At 38.7% G+C, this 23,363-nt stretch overlaps 1 protein-coding gene and 1 long non-coding RNA gene across 2 annotated transcripts in view; one reads left to right on the top strand and one right to left on the bottom strand.

Moving 5' to 3' along the window:
- Positions 1–13,643, top strand: part of LOC109286097 (uncharacterized) — a 34,595-nt gene extending 20,952 nt beyond the window's left edge. Inside the window, exon 3 of the long non-coding RNA XR_002094021.2 lies at positions 13,243–13,643. This is a non-coding gene — a long non-coding RNA (uncharacterized LOC109286097). The remainder of the gene's footprint in view (positions 1–13,242) is intronic.
- LOC102565156 (receptor-interacting serine/threonine-protein kinase 2) lies at positions 1,154–23,026 on the bottom strand. Its single transcript, XM_006258162.4, has 12 exons — positions 22,917–23,026; positions 20,085–20,263; positions 16,544–16,697; positions 16,161–16,316; positions 15,819–15,967; positions 12,832–12,881; positions 10,003–10,164; positions 9,165–9,250; positions 6,358–6,426; positions 5,758–5,929; positions 4,129–4,305; positions 1,154–2,661 (listed from the first exon to the last, which is right to left on the bottom strand). Exons 1-12 carry the CDS (start codon positions 22,932–22,934, stop codon positions 2,339–2,341), a joined length of 1,695 nt encoding a protein of 564 aa, XP_006258224.2. The 5' UTR covers positions 22,935–23,026; the 3' UTR covers positions 1,154–2,338.
- Positions 23,027–23,363: the final 337 nt, after the last annotated feature.

Below are 23,363 nucleotides of genomic sequence, written 5' to 3'. Positions count from 1 at the left end.
GGTGGGGCTCCAATCCACTTGCCCCCCTCCAGCTCAGGCCAGACAAACCCTAGCTGGTGGCTCGCTCCCACTCCCCACTCCCTTCCTACTCAGAACTTAAGGGAAAATTCAAGCTGTGGTCATTTCAAAGCCAAATAGAAAAGAATATTGTTTCTATAATAAGTTGCATGAAATCTGTATGCTCAGCCTTAAACTACACTACACTAGGCTTTTATCTTGCTATATAGCATTGCAAATGTGGGTATAATTAGCTGTCTGCTATCACCACATATAGGTCTGGTTCAGTATTACATTTTACCAGCTTTCCCTCTCCTATTACAACTCTGCATTTCAGACTTCACTAGATGAATTAGCTTATTTAAAGGCAAATCTCAAGTAACTATTTTCTGATTATATATTTCTAACCTTTTGGTCTGCTTTTTTCTCACCATACAAAGTGTTTAAAGCACTTGTACACGTGATGTCCAGGCAATGCACATGTGATGAAAATTTATCTTTTTGTGACTTAATGGCATCACACTTTACAGGTATGTGAGTTTTGGGGGTTTTAAATGAGTTTGCATAGTCACAAACTGAATCGCATCCCAATATAGTATAGTTTGCAATGTTGCAACTTGGAACATTGTAGTCATTAATCTGTCTCATGTTCATGGTAATTCACTGAATGATGTGTAGTGAGTCCCTTTGTCCATCAGGTGTTGTTACAATTTGCAGGTATTTGTTTGTAATGAATGTTTTAGGACACCCCTGGTGAATACCACTGACTGGACCCTGTCCTCTACTTATCAAAATCAGTTACCCATTTTGAAAGAGATCTTCACTTATAAGCTAGCAATCCATTTTAGATGTTTCAAAGATCAGTTGAATGGAATAATTCCTGAAAGCAAATAGTTAAAGCTGACAAGTGTATTGCATGCCTCCATGTGAAACGACTGTGAATAAAATTAATCTTATAGATTATTAACTGTACTGGTTTGGGTTTTAGTCTTGATTCCTTTAGGCCTCCTAAACAAGCAGTATAGTATAGCTACTTGCTCCTTTTTTGATCAGTGATGATCCATCCCTCTTTTATTACCACAGGCTTTTTCATTGGGGATGTAGAAACTATAGAGAAATGTGTCACTTGTAATAAAGGCTAAAATAAACTCTGAAGTAAAAGTAGTCATTTTTATTAAAATGACAAATATTCAACATACTTTGACATTATTTTCAATATTAACCATCTTGTAGTTGCAAGAAACCTTCTAGCTTGACTGAATGTCTAAAAATGGTTATTTCTGACCTTCTAAGGCTAGAAGTTCCAAACCATTGTATCACATGGAATAATCTCTTGTATAGATATATTTTATAGCATTCCACAACAACATTTAAGATTCCAATTTATAAAACCATAGTATTAGCTGAGCAGCTCAGAGGTACAAAGAACAGTTGCAGTGTAGTGAAATAAAAAAAATGTAACTTGCCATCTAAATATTTTTAAGTCATGTAATGGCAATGTTCTCATGCTAATCTTGTTCCTTGAAGCTTGAAGGCATCCCACTGTGCCTTAAAATGTAAGGACTTTGCACAGTTTTATTTTTGTTTTATAGAAGATAATCTTAGTAGTTTTCATTTACAGTTCAGTGGAACTCTCTTTCCAAAGCAGCCAGTTACTTAATGTTACATTTGCATCATATGTGTACTCCCTAAAACTGCATGCATGTGGCATGTTACTATTATTTAACACATTTAGGGCTATTTTTTCAAGACGGTCTCTAAATATACACCTGTTAAAATACAAATACACCAATTTCTGAGAGCGAATGGACTTTTGTGTATGAAAATAGAATAACTGATTCATTGTCTGCATGCTGTAAAATTGAAAAATTATTCCTTTTTTTTATTTTAAGTTAAAATTTACATGCAACAGATGGCTTGGTTTTTGTCAATTAAGCAGCTTCTTTCTTCCTCCTTGTGCAGCAGTCCATCCTTAAGTGCCTTTAGACTTCAAAAGGCTGGGCAGCAGCCTTCTTGTCACAGTATAAACACCAGGAAGCCACAATCTCTTTTATCTCCATTAAAAATGAAGGAAATTAATCTGACCTCAACTAGACTTTGGCATGTTCCATAATCCTACCATCTCAAAGATCTAAGTTTTACCAGGCACTGTCATTTCTGCAGGCAATTGATGACTTGATCCCTTAATCCAGCCTACTCTTTCCAGTAGAGTGCTAAAATTGCAGAGCAATAGTCAAAGGAATGAACTTCATTCAGTGGATAATGAGGAATTAATGTGAATCAATGCCATTCCAATTGCTGTGCACTGATCCATGTAACAAACCATGAAAAATATTTTCAGTCACTGCAGAAGCCTATTTATTTTAGCCAGGCTGTCACAGCTGGAGCTTCCTTGTGCCAAAAGGCAGCATTTGTTAGCTGAGAGCACAGTCGCTACAGTCTGGGCTGCCCCCTCTCCAAGGCAGAGGCAAGTATCTAACAAAGCGCGGGTACGGCCGGTCAGGGTAGGGAAGGAGCTGATTGTCTCATAGTCCGTTCTAGACAAAACATGCTGGGAGCGAAGGACATCAAGGATGTGGTTGAGGCGCCCTTCTGTCATGCAGCTCAGGATGGCCTCTCGCCCGCATGCTAGTATCTGGCAGCAGTGTCCTTTGTAGCAAGGACCTTGAGTTAAGGGGAAAAAACCCAAAATTAGATGAGACCCAAACTGGCAGTGCTGTTTTTCCATGAACTGCATAATTAATCAATAGGCAGAATTAACTAACAGAAGTGTTACTCTGCTGAATTGAAAGGAGATGATCAAGATTTCATTGACTTTCAGACTTTGTTTTAAAAATAGCACTGGCCATTGAACAGCACTACAGAAAAATAATTCTTTCTAAAGAGTGTTTTTAGTGAGTGATGAGAAGATATAGAGGGAGGGGATTCCCAAGTCTGGCCTGGGCAACGGAGCATCTAAAGACTTTTGTAAAGTAGTAGAGAGGATTGTTCCATCTTGTAGAGAATGGCAGAATAGATGGTAGCATGGGTAAATCTGGAAGATAATACAGCTCAATACTTCTACATCGCAAAGAAATGTTAGTATATACACTGAAATGAGACTGGTGCAGAAATTCAAACCCTGACATAATGGTCAAGAACTCTGGATTTTGTCTTAGAAGCCTCTCTTTATTAACTCATGAGATTATGCCTTTTAGATCAATTAGTATTCATTATTTTGTCCCTCCAGTGAGAAGAAAAGAGGCCACTATTACTTTGGAGAACACGCCTTGATCATTCTTTGCATTCCTTCTCTGTTACTAAGGGGGCCCTGTCACTGTCTTTTCTCACATGAGGTCTTTTGTTGGTTTGCCTAGAAACCATGCCTCCAATCTCCAATAACTGGATGGGATAAAGAGATGTCCAACTTCATGGTGATGATAAGGGTCAAATTGGCAAAAACTGGGAAATTTGCTTTCACAAACTTTTTACTATGGAAAAGAGGTGGCTTTCACAGAGCAAAAGTTAGTCTTATGCACTTCTACTCGGGAAATTGAAGCCTTGCAAGAAGAAAGAAGGATCTTGCAAGAAGAAAGTAAAAGAAGGGAAAGTTGTCCTCCATCTGTCCTTTTCCACATCCAGTAACAGCCTTGGCAGAAGCATAAAGTATTCACGATTAAAGGTTAAACTACTTAAATAATGTCTTCTCTACTTTCTTTTATTATCAGTGGGCCTGCTTTGCCAAAAGCCTACTATATATGTTATGTATTTTCCATAAAAATCCTGCCTAATGAGAGCCTATTTCTGAAAAAGAAGAGCAAAAAATGCAAAAGAGCAAAATGTCTTTGGCTAAGGCCTGAACTTTCAGGAACACTGCAGCAAACCCAGGGACCATCTAGTTCTATATCCTATTTCTTACAATGATAATGACCTGTGTCAAAGCTCATAATTACTAGGAAATGTACAAGAAAAATCCGAAAGTAGTTCACAAAGAAATATCCCCTAAACCCAAAATGCAATTTTTATTTTAGTCCATGGCTAATGGTTAGCAAAGCAAAATAGTACTCTGTCATATTGTTAGTGACTTCTGTTTTTGGAAGAAAGGAAAAATTTTGACTATAAAAAGGATGAGCTTTTTCCTTGGAATCCCACCTGTTTCTGTTTGTTGAAATTGTGGGGCTTGCTGGGAATTGTACTTGGGTAACTGTCGTGGCTGGTGCGGCCATGCTTCTAGCTTCTTATGACATGGAACACCAGCTTCACTCTGTTCATTTGGAACAGATGAAGTGGAAGAGGAAGACTGCAGATTTGATTTTCTGTTGCAATAGCCTAGGTATGGAAAAATTAAAGATGGTTAAGATGAGACATCTGAACTGATTTACAGTAGAACAGGAGTTTGCTGGCATATAGGACTACATCTTTAATAAAATGGGAGCTGGGAGTACCATCAAATATTACATCATCAGGATACTTGTTTCTGGGTTCCAGTCTTATGCAGATTTTGCCTTTTATTAGTAAACATAGTAAATATTTTGCTAGTAAACATTTTCAAACCTTGAGACCATTGTCTTAAGGAGGAGAGTATAGATGAGAAATTCACAATTGGTATACCATATTGTCTTTTCATACAGAATACTTCTTTTATTGCACTGTATGGAGAGGGACTGTTACTAAGGCTTGAGTAACTAATCATTGCTTTTAAAATGAGAATGCATAATGGATGTTGCATTTTAAATCATATGTTGGGAAAAACTATTTATATGTTTTACTGGTAATAAAAATAAAGATCTCAGCTTGTATACCACCAGGCACTTATTTATCCAACTTTTTTTTCAGGATTTTGGTGCTGTAGCATACACTCTAGCACTCTGAGGCAAAAACATCCTTGTTTATATGGTGTCTTGTACATTGCTGTCCTGGTCTTTGGCTGGAGCTCCTAGGTGCTACTGTCAAACTAATAATACTACAGGGTAACATCTAAATCATATGTTTCAGCTAGGTTTTAATTACAGGAACACTTCTCTGGGTAGTAATTTTTATAACAGGCTTTTTAAATAAACATAAAATTTAGCTTAAATTTAGGTTTCCAATACCCATATTACTGGTTGCTCACAGTTTAGGACTGCCATACATTTGCACCTGAGGTTGGTAAGAAGTCAGAAGATGCTATTACCTAGGAATGGCTGATATGAATCATTCCTGAATTGCCTGAAGAGATGGAACTTTCCCTGGGCAATTACTTTCTACCTACAGCGAGACATTTCTCAGCAGATATTAGAAACTAGGGGAAAAAGTGCTGCAGTGATGATGTTCTCATTAGGTACTTACGTAGATAGCTTGTTTTACTTGTTATGGCATGAGGTAATAAAAATTGCACCTATCTTCTATCCACTGGATGAAAGAATGGGTAGTAATTGGTATGCCATGATCAGGGTTCAGAGAAGTCCCATTGGTAAAGGCTGTTTAAGAATGTGCCAAATCAGAAAATTCCATGTCTGCCTTGGGTATGTTCCTGATTCCAGGTTTACCCACTCACTTCTAGATATACAGCAGCTAGATGTGAGCTCTGCTGTTAAAGGGTGGTGGCCAAAATCTTATACCACTGCAGCACTCAAAAAAGACCTTCACTGCAGTGGATTGTGCTGCTTTGGTTTATGACAACAGAGGGTATATAATTGTACACTGAACAGGGAGTCATGGAGAGGAAACCATTAGAAATATTTAACATTTTGATAGTGCTTGGAGCTGAAAGCATCCTAAGGTGGATCCAGTCCTGCATACCTCTTTTTTGTCTTGTGCTTTGGGGTGTGGTATCTGCAAGTGCCATATGATTAACATCCTCTCTTCCTGCATCATCTGTATTGCTGTCAAGGAGAGCAGTTGACAAGCTCTGTGGTATTAAAGGAATTCTCTTGTTGAAGAGCCAGTTGCTGTTTTTCTGTGCATTGATGAGCTGAGAAGAGATGAAACAAAGAAGATTAATTTTTCTTGATTTTTCTCTTTTATACCAGAGATCATCTTGACTAAAAAACTTCCTTTGGGAGTGAAAGGGTACATCAACACTGCAATCCAGAAGTGTAACTGCAACTTGTATTGACATAGAAAAGCTAGTTTAAACTAGCTAGCTGAAGTACCAGTAACAATATAGCCACAACAGTACAGACTTAGGTAAATTACCTAGGTACTGACCCATGGTCCTAGGTGGATCTTGCAACCCATGGTACTGGCAGCTATACTGTATATTGAAACTCAAGCTGAACTAGTCACACCTCTGGATTGGTGCATATCTGAAGCATCTCAAGTCATATTTGAAAATGGGACTTACATGTTCTTTAAAGTTTTTTCCCTTACTGCCTGTAAAAGAAGGTATAATTTGCTCACCTCTAAATTCCGTACATCTATCTGAAGTGTGTATGTATCTGAGCCTTTGCATGCATTCACTGCACTCTCCTATAAGAAAAAGATACATTCACTGTAGTAAACACTCACATAATCCATGTAATCAGAGAATCTGTGTTCAACACTAAATCCGATTCTGGTTTCAGTTGTATACAATGAACTCCATGTTGTGACTCTAGTTTTACACAGGTGTTTGAGTGTAGAATTTGGTCTCATGTCTATATTGCTAAAATTTCTGCTGTTTTAAATTAATGATAAAATACAGTTTTAGATCATGGAGGGGAGAAAGAGGATGCCTATAGGCTGAAATCCGTATGAGTGTATCAGGATTGCTAGACAACAGCCAGTTTCCTCGAATACAGCTAATCTACAAGGCTGTGCTGTAGCTAATGTGTCAAACTGCTCGCAGCAAAGATGCATCATGACTTGTAGCTTTTGTCCTCATTTTCCCAATTTAGTTCATCTGCAACAAGTTCATTCAAGGTCATTTAACTGCCCTTTGAATTTCACTAAGCCAGAATCCATTTCTTCCTTTGTAGATATTTTCAGTAGCATCTTCAAAACTGTTTTGTTATGCCTAACTTATTGTTATTCGAACAACGAGCAGTTCTCTTGGTTATCTTAGCAAATGGAAAAAATAAAACCTTCTTCAAACGAGGCTAAAGTCATATGCAAAACATTCATGGAAGTACTGCAGAAGTATTAATCAGGTGCATTAGCTTCACATAGAAGTAAAGCAGCCCACAGCTCAGTTGTATTACCTACTGAAACAATGCATTAACTGATGTGGTTAACCCAATACCATCTTTCTGTTTTCACTCTTGAATAAATTGTCTGAGAGTATTCTCTATATGTCTGACCCTTGAGCCCCTGCCACATGTTACACTTAAAATGTGAAGATACTTAAGACCAGGGGTGGGCAAAATACAGCCTGCAGGCTGCATCTGGCCCATGGGGCCCCTAAAAAATTTAGAAAATTAATATTAATCTGCCCTTGGTTCCTGTCAAAAATGTTACAAGCTGGTGCTGAGCACGGGGAAGAGCAGCCCCTCACCCGCCTCATAGCCGGTGCCCCATGGTGTAGCTGCTCGTAGCTCATGTGGGGCTGCCTGTGCCTGCTCAGGACAGCCCCATGTGGGCTGCAAGCGGATGCAGCAGGGAACGCCGGCCATGAGGCAGGCGAGGGGCTGCTTTTCCCCACGCTCAGCACCAGCTTCTTCCCTGCCGGCGAGCAGGGGGTCAGTGCTGTGCGCTGTACCAATGGGCTGGGGGGCACTGGGAGTGAGCAGGTGCGGGAGCCATTGGGAGCATGGGGCCCACACCGGTGTCCTGGGGCCAGTGCCGGCAGGGCCCAGAGCAGGGCGGTAAGAGCACGGGGTCCCAGCTGACAGGGGCTCTATGAAGCCAGGCCAGCTCCCCCCTCTCCCTGCTGGTGCAGCCCAGCCTGGCTCCACAGACCCCTGCCAGCCTGTGCCCCGCTTCAGGCCCCCCTGGTGCTGGCCCTGGGACATTGGTCCCAAGATTATGACCAGGGGGCAGGGCACCTGTCAAGGGGCGGAGCACCGGTCAAGGGGCAGGGTTACCCACACGGCCCTCGACAGCCTGCCAAAACTGGGTAAGCAGCCCTCCACCTGAAATAATTGCCCAACCCTGCTTAAGACATTTAAAATTAGTTAATCGCCTCTTAAGTTGTAACCTGACCACATGTTAAAACAGTTAATGGAATCATAAAACAAGGAATAAGCCACCAAGTTATTCCACAAAAAATGCTACCACGCCATTAATTGAGTGTACACACCATTAATTGAGGTGCAGCCCCTTGGATGGGAGCCCTGACAGCTGATCTGGGCTCTCAGCTGCAGGGGCACACCATGGGCTCCTGTGGCTAGGATCCCCATGAGCTGAGGGGAGTCCTATCCATGGGATCTTGCTACTTGCTGGTGCAGGGGGATCCTGGGCTTTCCCTGCATTGACAATAAGGCATGATAGGATCTGATGCTCAATCCCACAGTATTGCCTCCTGCCATGCATGCATGGTATGACAGGGGTTTTATAGATTGATCAAATATTAGTGTAGTTCTCATCTCATGTGTGAATCTTGGGGTGCAGACACAAGTGCAGCTCCCCACTGTAACTGAAAATGCTTTGCAGGAAGTGTTCTGAGTTGCAACAATCCCTTGGAACAAACAGAAGTTTACTGTTGGTTCCGGGAGTGGGAGGGGAATCTAGCTGTTGGCTGCCAGCCTGCAGCCAATTTTCTCCAGCAACGCCGTGTCCCCACTCCCGCCAGCTGGGAGGGGGGAAAGGGAGCAGAGGCAGCTTGTTCTAGGGGTCCCCCAGTCAGCACTGCTGGGTGGGATGGGTGTATTGGAGCCCCCTGGCAGGCAGCACAAACAAAAGTTACAGAAGATGCTCTGTATTGAAATGTCTTCATTTGACCCCCCTGTGCAACAAGGGTTCAGATTTTCACCAGATTGTCCATTTTTTAAGCTGTCTGTAGCTGTGCACTTGTTTGGTCATGGCTATAAACTGCTTTCTGTGGCCAAATCGGGTGAAAATTGTCACTTCTATCTGCACCCTTGAACTAAACTTTTAAGGCTGGCATTTAATTTTGGATCATTAGGAGTTAAATGAATTAGATAGCTCCATCTAAATGGTCTTAAAATCTTCATGCATAACCTTTTGAAGCAATGAGAGAGACAGAGTCCTGTTTGATTCGGAAGATGATAATCACAAAGACAATAATCACAGGTGACACGTATGGGACCAAATCTGAATTTTGCACTAACCTTTGTATCAGTCAAACTGTAGATTGCATTGGAAATCATCTCCTTGCTAAAAGTGCTCAGAATTCCTCTTAGGAGTTGTGCACATTCTGTGGAAGGAAAAAATATTTTAAATATGGCATTTGAATAAGTAAGCATGTGAATATTGATGTGTTTCCACTTACTTTCATATTCCAGTGCAATCATGTGAAGCAGCCACCTCAGGCTTTTTAAATGAATAACTTAGAAGCTGCCTTTACCTAATACATATTATTTGATTTTTTGATCTGGTGTTAAAACAAAGTTTAGGATCTGATTTTCAGCAATGTGCATAATTTTAAACCTATTTTTTCATAATTTGAAAGCGGTCACAGTAAATGCATATCCAGATGGCTAGTTGGACACTTTTGCGTACAAATCTGAAAATCTAGGCAATAGTTTATTATTAAGCTTTCAGAACTATCTTTCTAGAAAGAGGAAATCAGATTCTTGCCTAGTGTAAATCAGCACAGCTTCAGTGACTTAACCAATGGTGATAAGTGTTCCAAAGGAAATTGGTTATTAATTATAAATAAGAAATTTTGAAAGTAAATTGACCTTTTTAAAAACACTGTGATTGGCTATCAATCCCCAGCCTTTATGTTGCTAAATTTGCTACATTACTTTTAAATAAAGAAACTGGAAATGGCTAGGCTACCTCAGAGGAGGAAGACTGCCTTACTGGAAAAAAAATCCTAGAGTATTATGGTCATGGTCCCCAGATTGCTTTATCTTATACTTAAGTTAAACTATAATATTGTCTTCATTGGGATATGCCTGTGGCTTGCATTTGCAACTGGCAGAGGGAAGATGCTGAAATTACCTGCCATATGTGGCCTGTAATATGGTTCCTGGTGCCAGCACAGAATAATCAGATGTAACAGCCTGTTTCTCTGGGGCAAACTGCTTGGTATAAACTCTGCTTCAGTTACAGGCCGCTGACCACTACAAACTCCTGTCACAACCTTCAGCAGTGTTTTCTTGCCTATAAATGAACAAGGAAATATTAGTGTAAAACCTGCGCGCACACACACACACACACACACACACACACACAAATGCTTTTAAAGTGGTGACCTGTGCATATTATTTTGTATATTTTAAAATAAAGACTTAAAAAACAAAACAATACAAAACAAACAAGCAAGCAAAAAACCTAACAACATACTTCTAAATATATATGAACAGTGTATACCTTATGTACCCAGTGGCAGCAGACCATTTATTTCTACTTATAAAGATTATGCCTAAACATAACTGGGTGCATATGCATAACCAGCAAAGCATATGCACAAATACCTGATTTGTACATAAAGTGATTATTAAAGTGTGTACAGCCTAAGCACACAGTTCTATCTTGCAGTTTTGCATTCATTTTGAAGATACATTCTATTGTTCACAAGATTCTGAGTTCTTTGGATTGCCACAAGATGGCAATGTAAAAATGAAAGCATCGTCTTTCATGAATATTGACATTCTACTTTACCTAATATTTTTACTGTCCTTTTCAACATGCAGTCTACCTGCCCTTCAACATGAGAAATGCCATATAAAAAACCAAGTAGAGTGCACCCAACTTGTTTCCATATTGGACATGTAATTTGTTTAATTACATAACACAATGCCATTCCAAATGTTATGTATATTGATTACATTATTACAAACATTGGTTATCTGCAAATTGGAAACAATAAAGTAGAAGCAGTTGTCAAAGGGTTGCTAGTATAAGCTTTGATGTTGATGGAGTATAAGCTTTGATGTTGATGGCAGTTATTTTCAGGCCTTGAAGATGCAAGGAGATGCCCACCCCAGGACCGACCAACTCGCATAATTTTTATATATTTCCTTTACTAAACCCACGAACTGATTATTAGATGCCTTAAAAATTACCAGCACTAGTTCCTATTGGAGCTGCTACTAAATGTGTTGAAAATGATGGGAGCTAGTCAATGTTGGGGCTGCTAATACCGTAGTATTGACATCTGTTGAGAGAGGTTATTCTGAATGTAATTAACTTTGCTTAGGTTTGTGTCAGTGCCTTTTTTCAATCCCAAACCTGGGCTGTTAAATGGAGTATGCTATAATCTGTTAGGTGAACTACAATCAATAAAACTAAGGTACTATACACACAAGAGCTCAGAACTGTGCTGCAAAATGATAATTGCATATCATACTGCCCTCTTCCCTTGGTACATGGCTGTTTGTAGGTACATAGTTGAAGTTTATAAGTCTAAAATTTTTATCTTCTTTCATAAGAGGAGGTGAGAATTTTTGTTTGTGAAACATTAGGTATGGGGAATGAGATGTATTGGGTGTTTATTGATGAACTTTACAGGAGCCATGCTTATGTGGATAAAGCTCTAAGAAAATTTGAAGAGGTGCAAAATCACAATCCTGCCCATCTGTGGTCATTAAAATACCCAGGGCACTCTTTGTAAGAACAGGACTATTTGCTAGCCCTGATGTCCTGGCCACAGTCCAGTTAGGGTATTACATCATGTCTATAATTCATTTTCTCTGGAGTTTCAATGAGATCTACTAGCCTTTTTATTTCCTTACAGAAAGGATTGTGTAATATTACCACATGTTAGGTGACTGCTGTGTTCCATTCCAGAGTCAGTGAATTGAACAAGGCTAATAAGGAAGCAGTGCATGTATAAACAGTAATTGGATGGAAGGTGATGTATAATTGTAATGTTATCATTTTAGAGTCATGTTTCATACAAATGGACATTAAGCAATTTCCAAGAAAAGATCCCTGCTGGTTGCAAAGCCTATTGATGCTTGATTCTTAGCACACACTGGAACCAGGAAAGTCCTTTTGATTGGACCATGTACTGAAAACAATCCCATAAATGGCTAAACTGCATGCCATTTTTCACACAGAAATGTGCAGCAAGTGTAATGCAGTTTATTCATCAAGATAGAGGCATGTTCTTTTGCACTTCTGAAACAATTTTTATTGCTATAGCATTCACAGTAGGATGTAGATATAACATGACATGTAGCTACAACATGACATTATATCACTTTTATAGAACTCATGGTGGGGTAGAATGGATTTTTCGCTAAAGGATTTTTGTTATATGTCAAGGGAGGCATGCTGTCAGTGACTAACAGTGGGATTGGAATGGGCAAACCTGAATCTTGGTTCTATCTCTGCCTCTGACTTGCAGGGTGATTTTTCTGTTAAGTCACTCAAATCTTTCTCCATTTTTCAGTTTGTAAACTGAGGATAATTCCTAGTGCATGTAATGGTGCTTATATGGTGCTACAGGGCCTTGCAGATCTACAGTGTTGTAACACTGGTGTCATAAATACAAAAGAGATGCAGGTATTTTTTTAAAAATAAATAGAAATGCCAAATAACCACTTAACTACAGTAAACATGGGTATATATTATTTAGGAAAAAAAATACCATTAAAGTTGCCCTCAAAGAGAAATTTGTTTCTTTTGTAATCATAAGAATATTTTGTTGGATCTAAGGCTCCTTACGGGAGATGTAATATTGTGGAATGCTGCATTATAATAGAGATTTTGAACAAAAAAAAGGACATTATCAACATTTTTCTTAGATGAGGGCAAATGTAAGAAAAAAAACTAAGGAAAAATGAATGGAAAATCAGCCATGAACCACGAAGAGATAAATACCTTCAAAAGGCTTCTGTCTACTTAGGCTTTCCCAACACATCATTCCAAAGCTAGAGGGAAACAAGGAAAGTGTTTATGTTAGTTTGGAATCCATGTTTGCGCTGTGGTTTATTCCTGAAAGAATGACTTCATTGGTTCAAAGGAGGGCATTTTCCACTTTCCACTACATCTAAATCTATCCAAGTCTTTCTCAATTAACAGGATTTCCTGTTTTGCATATTACTGCATCAGTTTCCCAAAAAATAAGCCAGGGTGGAGGTGGGGAATGAAAATAACAGCCATAACTTAGTATTTCAGAGTTTTAGGGGAAGGATTGCTCTTAAACATGATATATTATTTGCAAAAATTTGTAACTTAATTTACTTATGTGGCCTTTAAAACTTTTCATTCTTCTCTTCCCTTTTATTACAGCAGCTGAAAATGGAAAGTGATGGTGGCATTGAGCACGCTGGCAGGGGAATGAAAAGTTGATTTACTAAAAGCTTGAAGCAGAACACGCTGATCTTTCTCTCTACATTGGTGAACTTTTATCAAGCCCTAAGTGTATTTTCTTTCTCCTGTAATTTCTAGGAAATATAAAATTTCACTGAAATAGTCAAGTGATTTTACTTGCATTCACTTCTGGAAAAATATTGGTGTAATATATAATATTTAGGGACAGAAATATAATTGGCAGTCTCCCATGAAATAGCTGGTTCCTCATGAAAAAATGTGGGGAACTGGCTATTTTCAACAAGCTGGCAAAGAGCTGGCAAAAAGCTGTCTCCTCAAAGGGTGGGGGAAGGGAGGAAGGGAGCAAAGAGGGGAAAAAAAAGGCAGACTGCCCATCTCTTGAAGTGGTGGGGGGGCGGTGGCAGGGGAGAGAGAGGTGGGAAAAGTTCCCATCTCTCTTTTTCCAGAAGAGGATGGAGGGATCAGGGAAAAGCCCATCAAAGGTCCTCTTCTCCTGAAGGGGAGCTGAGAGGCGCAATGACAGCCAGAGCAGAGCGGAGCAAATCAGAGGCTGAGCCCCTGATGTCAGCTGTTGGTTTTCCTCTTGAATAAAATTTACAGTTGGTATTCTTCAAAAATCATTGCCTCCATTCCTTTATTTTAGCTAGGTAGTCAACATCATACTTCTGTTGAGTACAGGAACTATTTAATTGCCACACTTAAACTGGTGGTTTACTTAGTAATTATTGCCCTGGGTCCCTTGAAGAGGGTGACAATTACTGAATTAACAAACCAGGCAGCTCCAGCTAGGGTTTTTAATCCATGCCTGGGAGGGGTGGGACTTGCAGAACCCCTCAGCCAGTCAGAAGTGTGGGGGGCAGCTTTGCTCCTCCTTCAAAATGGCAGCCCCAACAGTTATATGGCTGTGAAACTGGGGGTCCCAGCCATGTTACAGCCATGTAATTGGGCACTGGGGCCTGTGAATTTTGAAGTTCCCTAATAATATTAGTTAATGGAAAACAAAAAGTATATTTGATGCCATATCACAGCTAGACATGCACTTATCTCAGACAGTATGAGTCATTTCTAAGCAGGTATGACAAGGTAAAGTGAAATATGCCACCTGAAAGTAAACACCCCTCTCTTCCAGCATGAGTCTCTTATGTTCTTTGCAGTCAGTAAAACGTATCATTCCTATCCTATGTATCATTAAGTACATGTATGGCATGACTCATTCTTGCTGTCTACCTTTATGACAATGGAAATAAGAGTTGAAATTGTCTAAACAACAGATAAAAGCTCTAAGACTAGAAAGCTAGCCATATTTGACATTATTAAAAAGTTTGTCCAGAGAATCTACTGCATCAGTTGTAAAGATATGTGCACAGATGTATGGGTCGCTATTTTTTGAGGTTTTGTGATTCATGCAGAGAATCATGCAGGTTCTATTTTAAGGAGGTATGACGCATCCAAATAACAAACAAGATGGCAGTGTAAATAATATTAATTATTTGTGTAAATCGCTTCAATTAAATGTTATTAATTCATGTGAGTAAGCACAGTGAATTATTTCATCAGAGAGTCCAGAAAGCCACATTGTCAAGATAAAGAGCTCATTCTTATTTTTAGCTAGACCTCACCCAAGTATCTAATTATAGTGCCTGAAATTAAATCTGGGCACGGTTGTTTATACCAACATTAGTTCCCAGTTAAAAATCCAAATATTTGAATAGTAGCTATTAGGTTATTATATGGATTGTAATTATATGCATGGAAATTTGCTTCTGTAATTTTGACACTTGTATTGGAAACCTTTTAACATTTAGACCTATAGTTGAGTTTTATAAAATAAATCTTTACATACTTAACCTCATTTAAAAAATCCAAAAACCTAACTTATTTGGACTGCACATGTCAGTTTGTGTAGGTGGATTAAGTTTGGGTCATAGAGACTGGGGGTACAGATCTAATATAGCAAGGACAGTTACAAGTTTGGTCCCTGGTCAGAGTAGAAGGAGTTTATGGAAAAAAATGAAGAAAAAATTATATTTCATTTTTAAGGATTTGTCATATGCTGTGTACAAGAAGAGAATTGTTTAAGTGCAGGCAAGTAAATATTTACATTAAAAAGATAATATATTTTATAGCATGCATTCTGCAATCATGCACCTATTTTTACTGTGTTAATGTTTTGAAGCTGAAATTTTGCCGATTTAATTTTTATTTCTTAATAAGAAAATCTTCATTCTTAATATTATATCAACACTTGATTCTTAATATATTAAGCTGCATACAGATCACTTCCTCTAAAAATTAGGAATTTCAAGTTTAATTAATTGCTAAAAAATAGTAGAGTGCCTGTCAGATTTGATGTGTTTAATGTCTTTTCTTTGGATGTAATACCCACCTTTTAAGGTCAGCTTGTGTCCTATGTTGTGTTCTGATGTAAGTAATAATATTTTCTTAGAGGAAACATTTCAAATGCTACATGAATTGCCACCAAGGATCATGTCTCCTTTAATTGTGACTCACTGAAGAAGAAAAAAACCACTAACCTGTAAATATCAGCTTCTTGTGAGGGATAACCTCCTTTGAGTATTTCAGGAGAGAGATACACTATATCCCAGCAGCTTCTATTGCTACAGTTCTCCAGGGTTGATCTCAGCTGCTTCTTTCTCCAGTATGTTAGGCCATAATCTGTTATCTGTAGAGAAGGGAGAGTGGCTATTATAGCTATAATATGGCAGCATCACATGCTAATCAGGTATTTTGTTAGGGTAGACATCTGATCAATAATCAGGAATGTAAAATTGTCCTGTTTTCAGGGTTTGACTCATTTTCTAAGTTTTCTATTAAGAAAATAGTTAAGATAAAAAGCTAAATGAATAAGGTCCCACCTTTGCTCGGTATTGTTCATCCAAAACAACATTGGAGGGTTTTAGGCTGTAGTGGAGAAGAGGAGGGTCTAGACTGTGGAGATGATTCAGTCCATTAGCAACATCTGACAGGATCCTTATGAGTACAGGAAATGGTAAATCTGGGTACAAATGATGCTAAAAAAGGAATACTAATTTCAATGTAGTGTTCCACAACATATTTTCAGCATCTTAAAGTGATTATCATTCACATTAACAATTAAAATGCCCAAGTGGAAAATAAAATGTATTATTGGCAAAAATTACTATTTCAAAATTATTGCCCATCATTTAGACACTGGCTGCTTCCAATTCTTAAGCAGTATTGCAACTATAAAGGAGTTCAATCAAAAACCAAGGAGTACCTCATGGATGAGTGACTGGAGGGATCCATTACATGCCCATTCAGTTACTATCCCAAGAAGTCCCTCAGACTGGTATATCCCAAGAGAAGGTAACAGATGTTCAGATCGAATGCGTCGGGTATTGGCTATGTCTTGGAGCAGCAACTTGAAATCACTGCAGACAGATAACAGAGATTTAGAGACAGTCTTTAATAAAGTGCATTTCAGAGACAGGTTCAGGGTAATGTTGTTCCTTTGTCATCTGGAAAAGGAAGGGTTTCCCCTCTCATCATTATCTGCTGTTTAATACCAACAAATGTTTTTTTGGCTACCAAGCCAATATATATTAAAATATATATTTCACAAAGTGATTGTTTAATTTTAAAATAATAAGAAAGCTAGCTTTAATATCAAGCATTAGTTGCATTAGTATCATGAGGTTGTTTTTTTTAATCGGGTCTAAAATGCAAAGACAGCAGAAAGCTAAAATGCATCAAAAACCAAATTAAAAATAGGTGTAAATTAATTTTTTCTTTGCTGTCCACCAAAAACTCGTGTTTTTTCTTGCACTATCAATGGGACTCCCTGCAAATTCTAACTTGTTCCATTATAATCTGGTTTGCCAGTCTTGGGGTGTCTTTGTCAGAGTAATAACAAGACCTTCAGGCCAGTTTCAGATCTGATGTAAGTAATGCAGCCGAATGACTTCATTGGCATTATATCCATTTCTGCTGAGACCGGTCTTTACTTGTAAGTGCAAATCTGGTATATTTCAGGAGAAAAAGGAAGTCTTGCTTTGATTGTCATTAGAAGATTAAGATTTTATTTGACAGCTTCAGGCAGTACCTTCTTTGTGGAGCCACACAAGAGACACTAAACTGCATTATTTGAGTTTCAAGGAAAATAAATGAACTCCTCCCACTACAGATTAATTCCTTATACTGGGCATTTGATTTTAAGCATATGATCCTCTCTGTAGTATTTTCTGAAATAGAGATTCAGTGCTGTTTATTCAAACTGATTTATTTCAGTAGGCTTGGATTTCACTCTGTCATTATTCTAGGAACTAAGTAGGTAGGGCTTGGGAATGAAAAATAAATCTATACATATAGAGAAAGGGGCTATAGTTTGGCTTTGGATCCCAACTGTTCCAATGTTTGGATCTTGATTCAACTCTATCAACTCTTCAGCTATGAAAGAGCAATCATTAGACACCATCTAGAAATAGACTCCCAACAGCATGTCATTTTTTATATTTTAGTCTACATTTGTTATCTCAGTAGGTAATGGGACAAAGCTTGACATCTTTTGATTATTCATCTCGTATGCCATTAGACTCTTATAGAATTCAGTGATAGTTTCACTACCTGTAGTCAGAGCTTGGCTAAGTAAAAACTGAATTTAGAACATCAAAATTTGGTCTGTCTAACAATGCCTGTCCATGCTAGCACTCTAGCTCCTCATATAATTGTGTGTGCAATCTCTCCACTGACTTCTGTTTCCTAATCAGCCTGAGCATATAGAAGACTCTATTCAATGACCTGACACTCATTTCCTGAATTTCCACATCTACTGGTGGAAGAAACAAGAGAATATCCTAAAGCCCTTTAATTCCCCATACCCTCCCTATTATTGTTAAAGGAAAAAAGATGCTTTCTTAAAAACTCCCTTTTAGGAATGTGACGGTCAGTCTTCATACTGGCTGCATCTACACGAGATGCTGACTGCATAGTAGCCTGTGACTACTGCGCAGTAGTGTTACATGGCAGGGAGCATGACACGATGCTACTGCACAGTAGTCACGAGCTACTGTGCAGTTGGCATCACAAAAAAGCCATTCCTCGGCGTGACTGTACAATAACTTTGGTTACTGCACAGTCATATAATATTTGTATCTCATGTAGATGCAGCCATTGACAAGTATACAGTCTACTTACCAGTGCTGCAGAGGTTGTTGTTACCTGTCCTTCTCCTGAAGCACTATGCTGACAGATGTGGTTAAAGTCCTACCTCATTTATAGATGGTTTATTTATAGATATCAGCTGTAGTTTATAGATTTATAGATATCAGCTGTAAATGGCAGTCCTACCCCATTTATAGATAGTTCCTGTACTTTTCAAACTCTGTTGTAATCTCTGTTTTGCATATAACACATGATTCATGGAAATCTATGAAGTGCAGTTGTAGTCAGAAATGCTTACAAATTACTTTGTGGGTTGCACAAGTTCTTTAAACTGAGGATGCCAGGCTGTGGGAGGAAAAAGGCAAGCAAAATTCTGATGCTAATTTATTTGCATAATTTGTGTCATGCAGATAAATAAATTATGCAGTCATGCATCAAACTGTCCAGTTGCAATATTTGTAATTGATTTGCATGTCCAGCAGCACTAATGGCACACTAACATGATATGTGCAGGTAGGAGAGTTTTTCAAGCATGAAATTAAACATATGCTCTTGCACTTCCACTTTCTTTTTGCTTTTACCCATAGTATTCATGGGTAATTCATTTTTGGCTTGAACTAGCTTCTATCCAAGCCTTCTCAAAGACTTAATTGGGATCTGGGGGCCCTCTGAGCCATATGGAGACCATCACTAAAGAAAGAATAGTTTGTGTCTCAAGATGAATATTTGGATTTCTTAAATAAAAGAACTTAGATTCAAAGGCAACCAAAAAGCAGAGAAGGGGCTTAGCTGAAACCTTTGGATACAGCCATCCTCAAAGTTTCAGGGGTGTCTTGTAAATATGATTTTGCTCTGCTTTTTTAATGGAGTAAACTAGTCCATTGGGGTGTTATAAAATCTGAGTGTTTTAGCTAAACTTCACCTCCTACGGAGCCACTTAAAAATCTATAATTCTCAGATAATGAGTAGGTTGTGTTAGACTTGCAGGTTCACATCTTCAGTTCCTTTTTGAGACTGGTACCAAACAGGTACATTCACCAGAACAATTTGGCCTTACATCATTAGAGATACATGGACCTGTTCTTGAAAACCTGATGTAATCTATCTGTTATTGCCACTGAAGTAAAAGGGAGTTTTGTGGGTGGCTGACATCCATGTATGATTAAGAAGTTCATAGTTATTAATAATATATGTCATGGGCTAAATAGCATCTGTGAGTCTGATCTGGTATACCCACTGGATCCTGTGCATGGGGTCATGTAATTTGCCCTGTGGGGCTTGGCAGTTTGGTGGTGGAGAAGCGTGGCAGCATTAATAGTCACTATTTCCTTGCCACCAAATTTCTGACCCTTGGGGATCAAAAGGCTCTGCAGACCCAAGGCTGAGCACTCCTAATATATGCAAACATACCTATCTCCACTGTAAGCCAGCTCTCTCCTCTTCATTCTTCCTATTTGTAAACTTAATCACTTGTCACATTTTAGTATAAGACAAACAGTTCATAACTGCTGGATCAGGCCTATATTCAACTGGAAATCATCAATTTGGAAAGGCACATTGGGTTCAGAGAATCCTGCATGCTAGAATCCACACTGGTTCTATCACTGCACTATTATCTTACCAAGTTGTTTATGTGATGAATTAAAATCAGCACCTACCTCTCTGCTGTATTTTGGCTTGTCAACAGCTTCACTGAGATGTTAATTTTCCAAGGTACATGAAAAGCTTTAAGGGCAAAGCCACTGCCTCTTCTGGTCAAAATAAGGCTACTCAGGTCTTCCTGGGTTGTTATGGGCATTGGATTGGCCATTTCTTGATGTTTATTTGGAAAGGAGAACTAAAGAAAAGAGAAGTTTAGGCTTGGGCTTTTGTTACCATTATGTAGGGACAGTGAAGTTACAGTAATCCTTGCTCCCCAAACTAATCTTCACCTGAATTCAGAAAGTTTCTTATTACTGTTTGCTGGACCAGATTGTCTTAAAGACATATGGCAAATGTTACTGAAAGCACAGAGATGCCCTGAGGATTACTTACAGTTTATATAGGGAGTTGTGAAATAAGTGTTTAGTAGTATTCCCAGTTCCCATTATAGTCAGTAGGAAGGGTAGACCATTATTTAAATGTAATATTTAGTTTTCCAAGGATGATGTCATAATATGTAGAAGTAAAAAATTAACAAACTTACAGTTTTGGGCTGAAAAGAAATACAGTTCCCACCAAAGCCCATGGAAAAATATCAATAAGAAATAATCCATTGAATTCTACTTCTGGTGCCATGCCCTTTACAGGTTATCATTACCAACTAGGAAACTATATGTCAACACAACAAAACAAAGGGCCAAATTCCCTGTTGCTGTAAACTGGCAGATAATTTGGCCCATTGTGTATATATAGTACATCCCTAGAGCCATGCATCTGAGGTATGTACATGCTATATAACTTATTGCACATTTCTAGAGTAAATAACCCCCCACCCAGCAGCATTGAGTAAGATATGTGGGGATGTTTTAAAATATGTAGAGTCTGCTTGGTTTAGCTGTTTATCTCCTAACACCTCACTTAACATCTTCACTCCTAATGGCAACCTTCAAAAGATCCACTGGTGCCCCAGCATCCTGGTTGAGAATCACTGCTCTAAGCCCTACATACTAAGCGGTGAATAAGGAGCATAGGTGGATAGCTGCTCTTAATTTTAATAGAAGGACTTGGACAAGGATGGTTTTGTGGTTAAGGCATTAGGCTAGGACACAGGAGGTCTGAGTTCAGTTCCTAGCCCTGCCACAAAATGCTTGTGTGGCCTTGAGCAAATCACTTAATGTTTCAGTGACTCAGCTCCCCATCTGTAAAATGGAAAGGATAATTCTGAGAATAAATTCACCCATACTGATTTCTGTCTTATGTGTCTTGATTGCTTTTGATACTGAGCTAGTTCATTAACATTTAGCTGTGGTACCACTGCAATATGTAGACTAGATATACCCAATGCATATTTACACCATCTAGTACAAGGAGATGCCAATTTCAGTGGGTATGTCTTGGTCTTCCCATAGTGCAAATAATAAGATGATAAATATTTTAAATGACTGGCCTACATAGCTCCGACATAATTTAATTCTAGTTCAATATAACAGAATGAGTTTTGCTTTTTAGTAGAAGAAATACAACCCTAGGTTAAATAGAAGAACACTCATTGCTATCCCTGAGGGAACTATTCAAACAAAGCACTCAGATGGGCTATAGGACAGAAAAATTGTTGAGCTGGATGGCAGCTACTACTGACAGTAAAGGTTTTGGATATACAGGATTTCTCTGGCACCCAGAAAAAGATTTTAAGCACAAGATCCGATTGTCCTTTTGCATCTACTTCAACTCACAGTTTCTTTGTAAAGGAAAAAAAATCAAACCTGGCATGGGTCTGTCAGTGGGGATCAGTAGTTTTACAAGCAGTATTACACAGAACTCTTCCAAACTGAGATGGGCTAACCAAGACCCATGTATTCCTCAAGATTTAAGGAGCGTGTATAAATTAGGATCTGGAGCCAACTTACTACTGAATTTAGGTCCAGTTTCTCTGGGAAAAGATGATCAAAACCAAAAGCACTATCATCTCACCCATCTGTAAACACCATAATTGGAACCATTTTCTCAAAACACCAAATATTGCGGGGGGGATTTCAATACCGAGTTTTGGATTTAAACCACTGCTGAATTTATCTATTTCTGTTTAATATGAAACTGCATAAAACTGAAACTGGTTATTGAAATTCTTGTGAGCTTTGATAATGTGGATAAAATATGAACCCCCCCCCCCCCAATTCTGGTTTTTAAAACCTAACCTTGAGCAGAGGTTTTGTGAAACCAGAATGGTACTTGTTTTCACTCATTTTTTTCCAAAGCACCAGGTGATAAGCAAACAGGGCTGGAAGAAAAGTTTTTCTTTTAAAAATAAGTAGACCAGCCCTTTATTAGTAGCAAACATTGATGTGCATACGATGATCTCATGCCCCCACAACTACTTGCCACCCTACTCACATGGAGTACTAGTTTACTGGTGACTAATCTGGGAGTAAAGTGCCACCAAATGTAAGAGTGGCAAAATCAGTCCCCAAGTACAATGTCAAGGATCATTGATTGGAAGTGTGGTAATGAGAGCTTTTTTCCAGCAATTCTGTTCTCCTGACCACAGAAGTTCACTCCTTCTCTTTTTAAAATCCAGAATCATTTTCCTGCCAATGCTTAAGTGTAGTTTTTAACCCAGGATTTCCGGAAGCCTCAGCAATTTGAACAAGGGAGATTATGACGAGTGGCGTGAAACTGGGAAACTGAAACGCTGTAAAACCCTTTTTTGCAGGAGCAGGGTACTTAAAAAACAACTTTCATAGCTGATTCAGAATAAGGGTATCTCTTTCCATAGGAGAGAGGCTTGCATGGGTTAATTTAATATTTAAATGTCCAGCTAAAAAAAAGACACTTGGAAAAAAGACACTTACCTCCAGAAATACGAGCATAGAGACTGCTGGAACGAGCCAGTGTGACTGCTGCAGAGAACTGCGAGGCTGCCTCAAACTGTAATGCAATCACACAGTCTCAGCTTTGCTGAGTATGAGTCAGCTGCATTGTTTATCTCCTCTTTGATTGGCTGCCTATACCCATCCAAAATTTCCCTTAGTTGGGTGTACAAACTGTAACTCCTTAGTGACTGCTGTTGTCTACATTTTCATCTGGCAAGTCAGTTAATTGCTTGCAGTAGGCATGAAGAAGTAATAGTGGATAAGTAGTGAGGTTTGATAGTCACTTTATTGCAGCTATCGCTACAGGCAGAAAACAACAAAATGGAAGGGGCTGGAAACTCCACCTTTGCTATCTAAATATAGGAATATTCAGAGCTGGAACTAGAGTTTGCAATTGGCCCCTATAACAGTAGGCTGACCCCAAAA

Source organism: Alligator mississippiensis, chromosome 10, assembly GCF_030867095.1.
Source record: "Alligator mississippiensis isolate rAllMis1 chromosome 10, rAllMis1, whole genome shotgun sequence".
Lineage (NCBI taxonomy): Eukaryota > Metazoa > Chordata > Crocodylia > Alligatoridae > Alligator > Alligator mississippiensis.
Note: the sequence above shows the minus strand (reverse complement) of the source record. Positions and strands in the feature narration are given on the sequence as shown.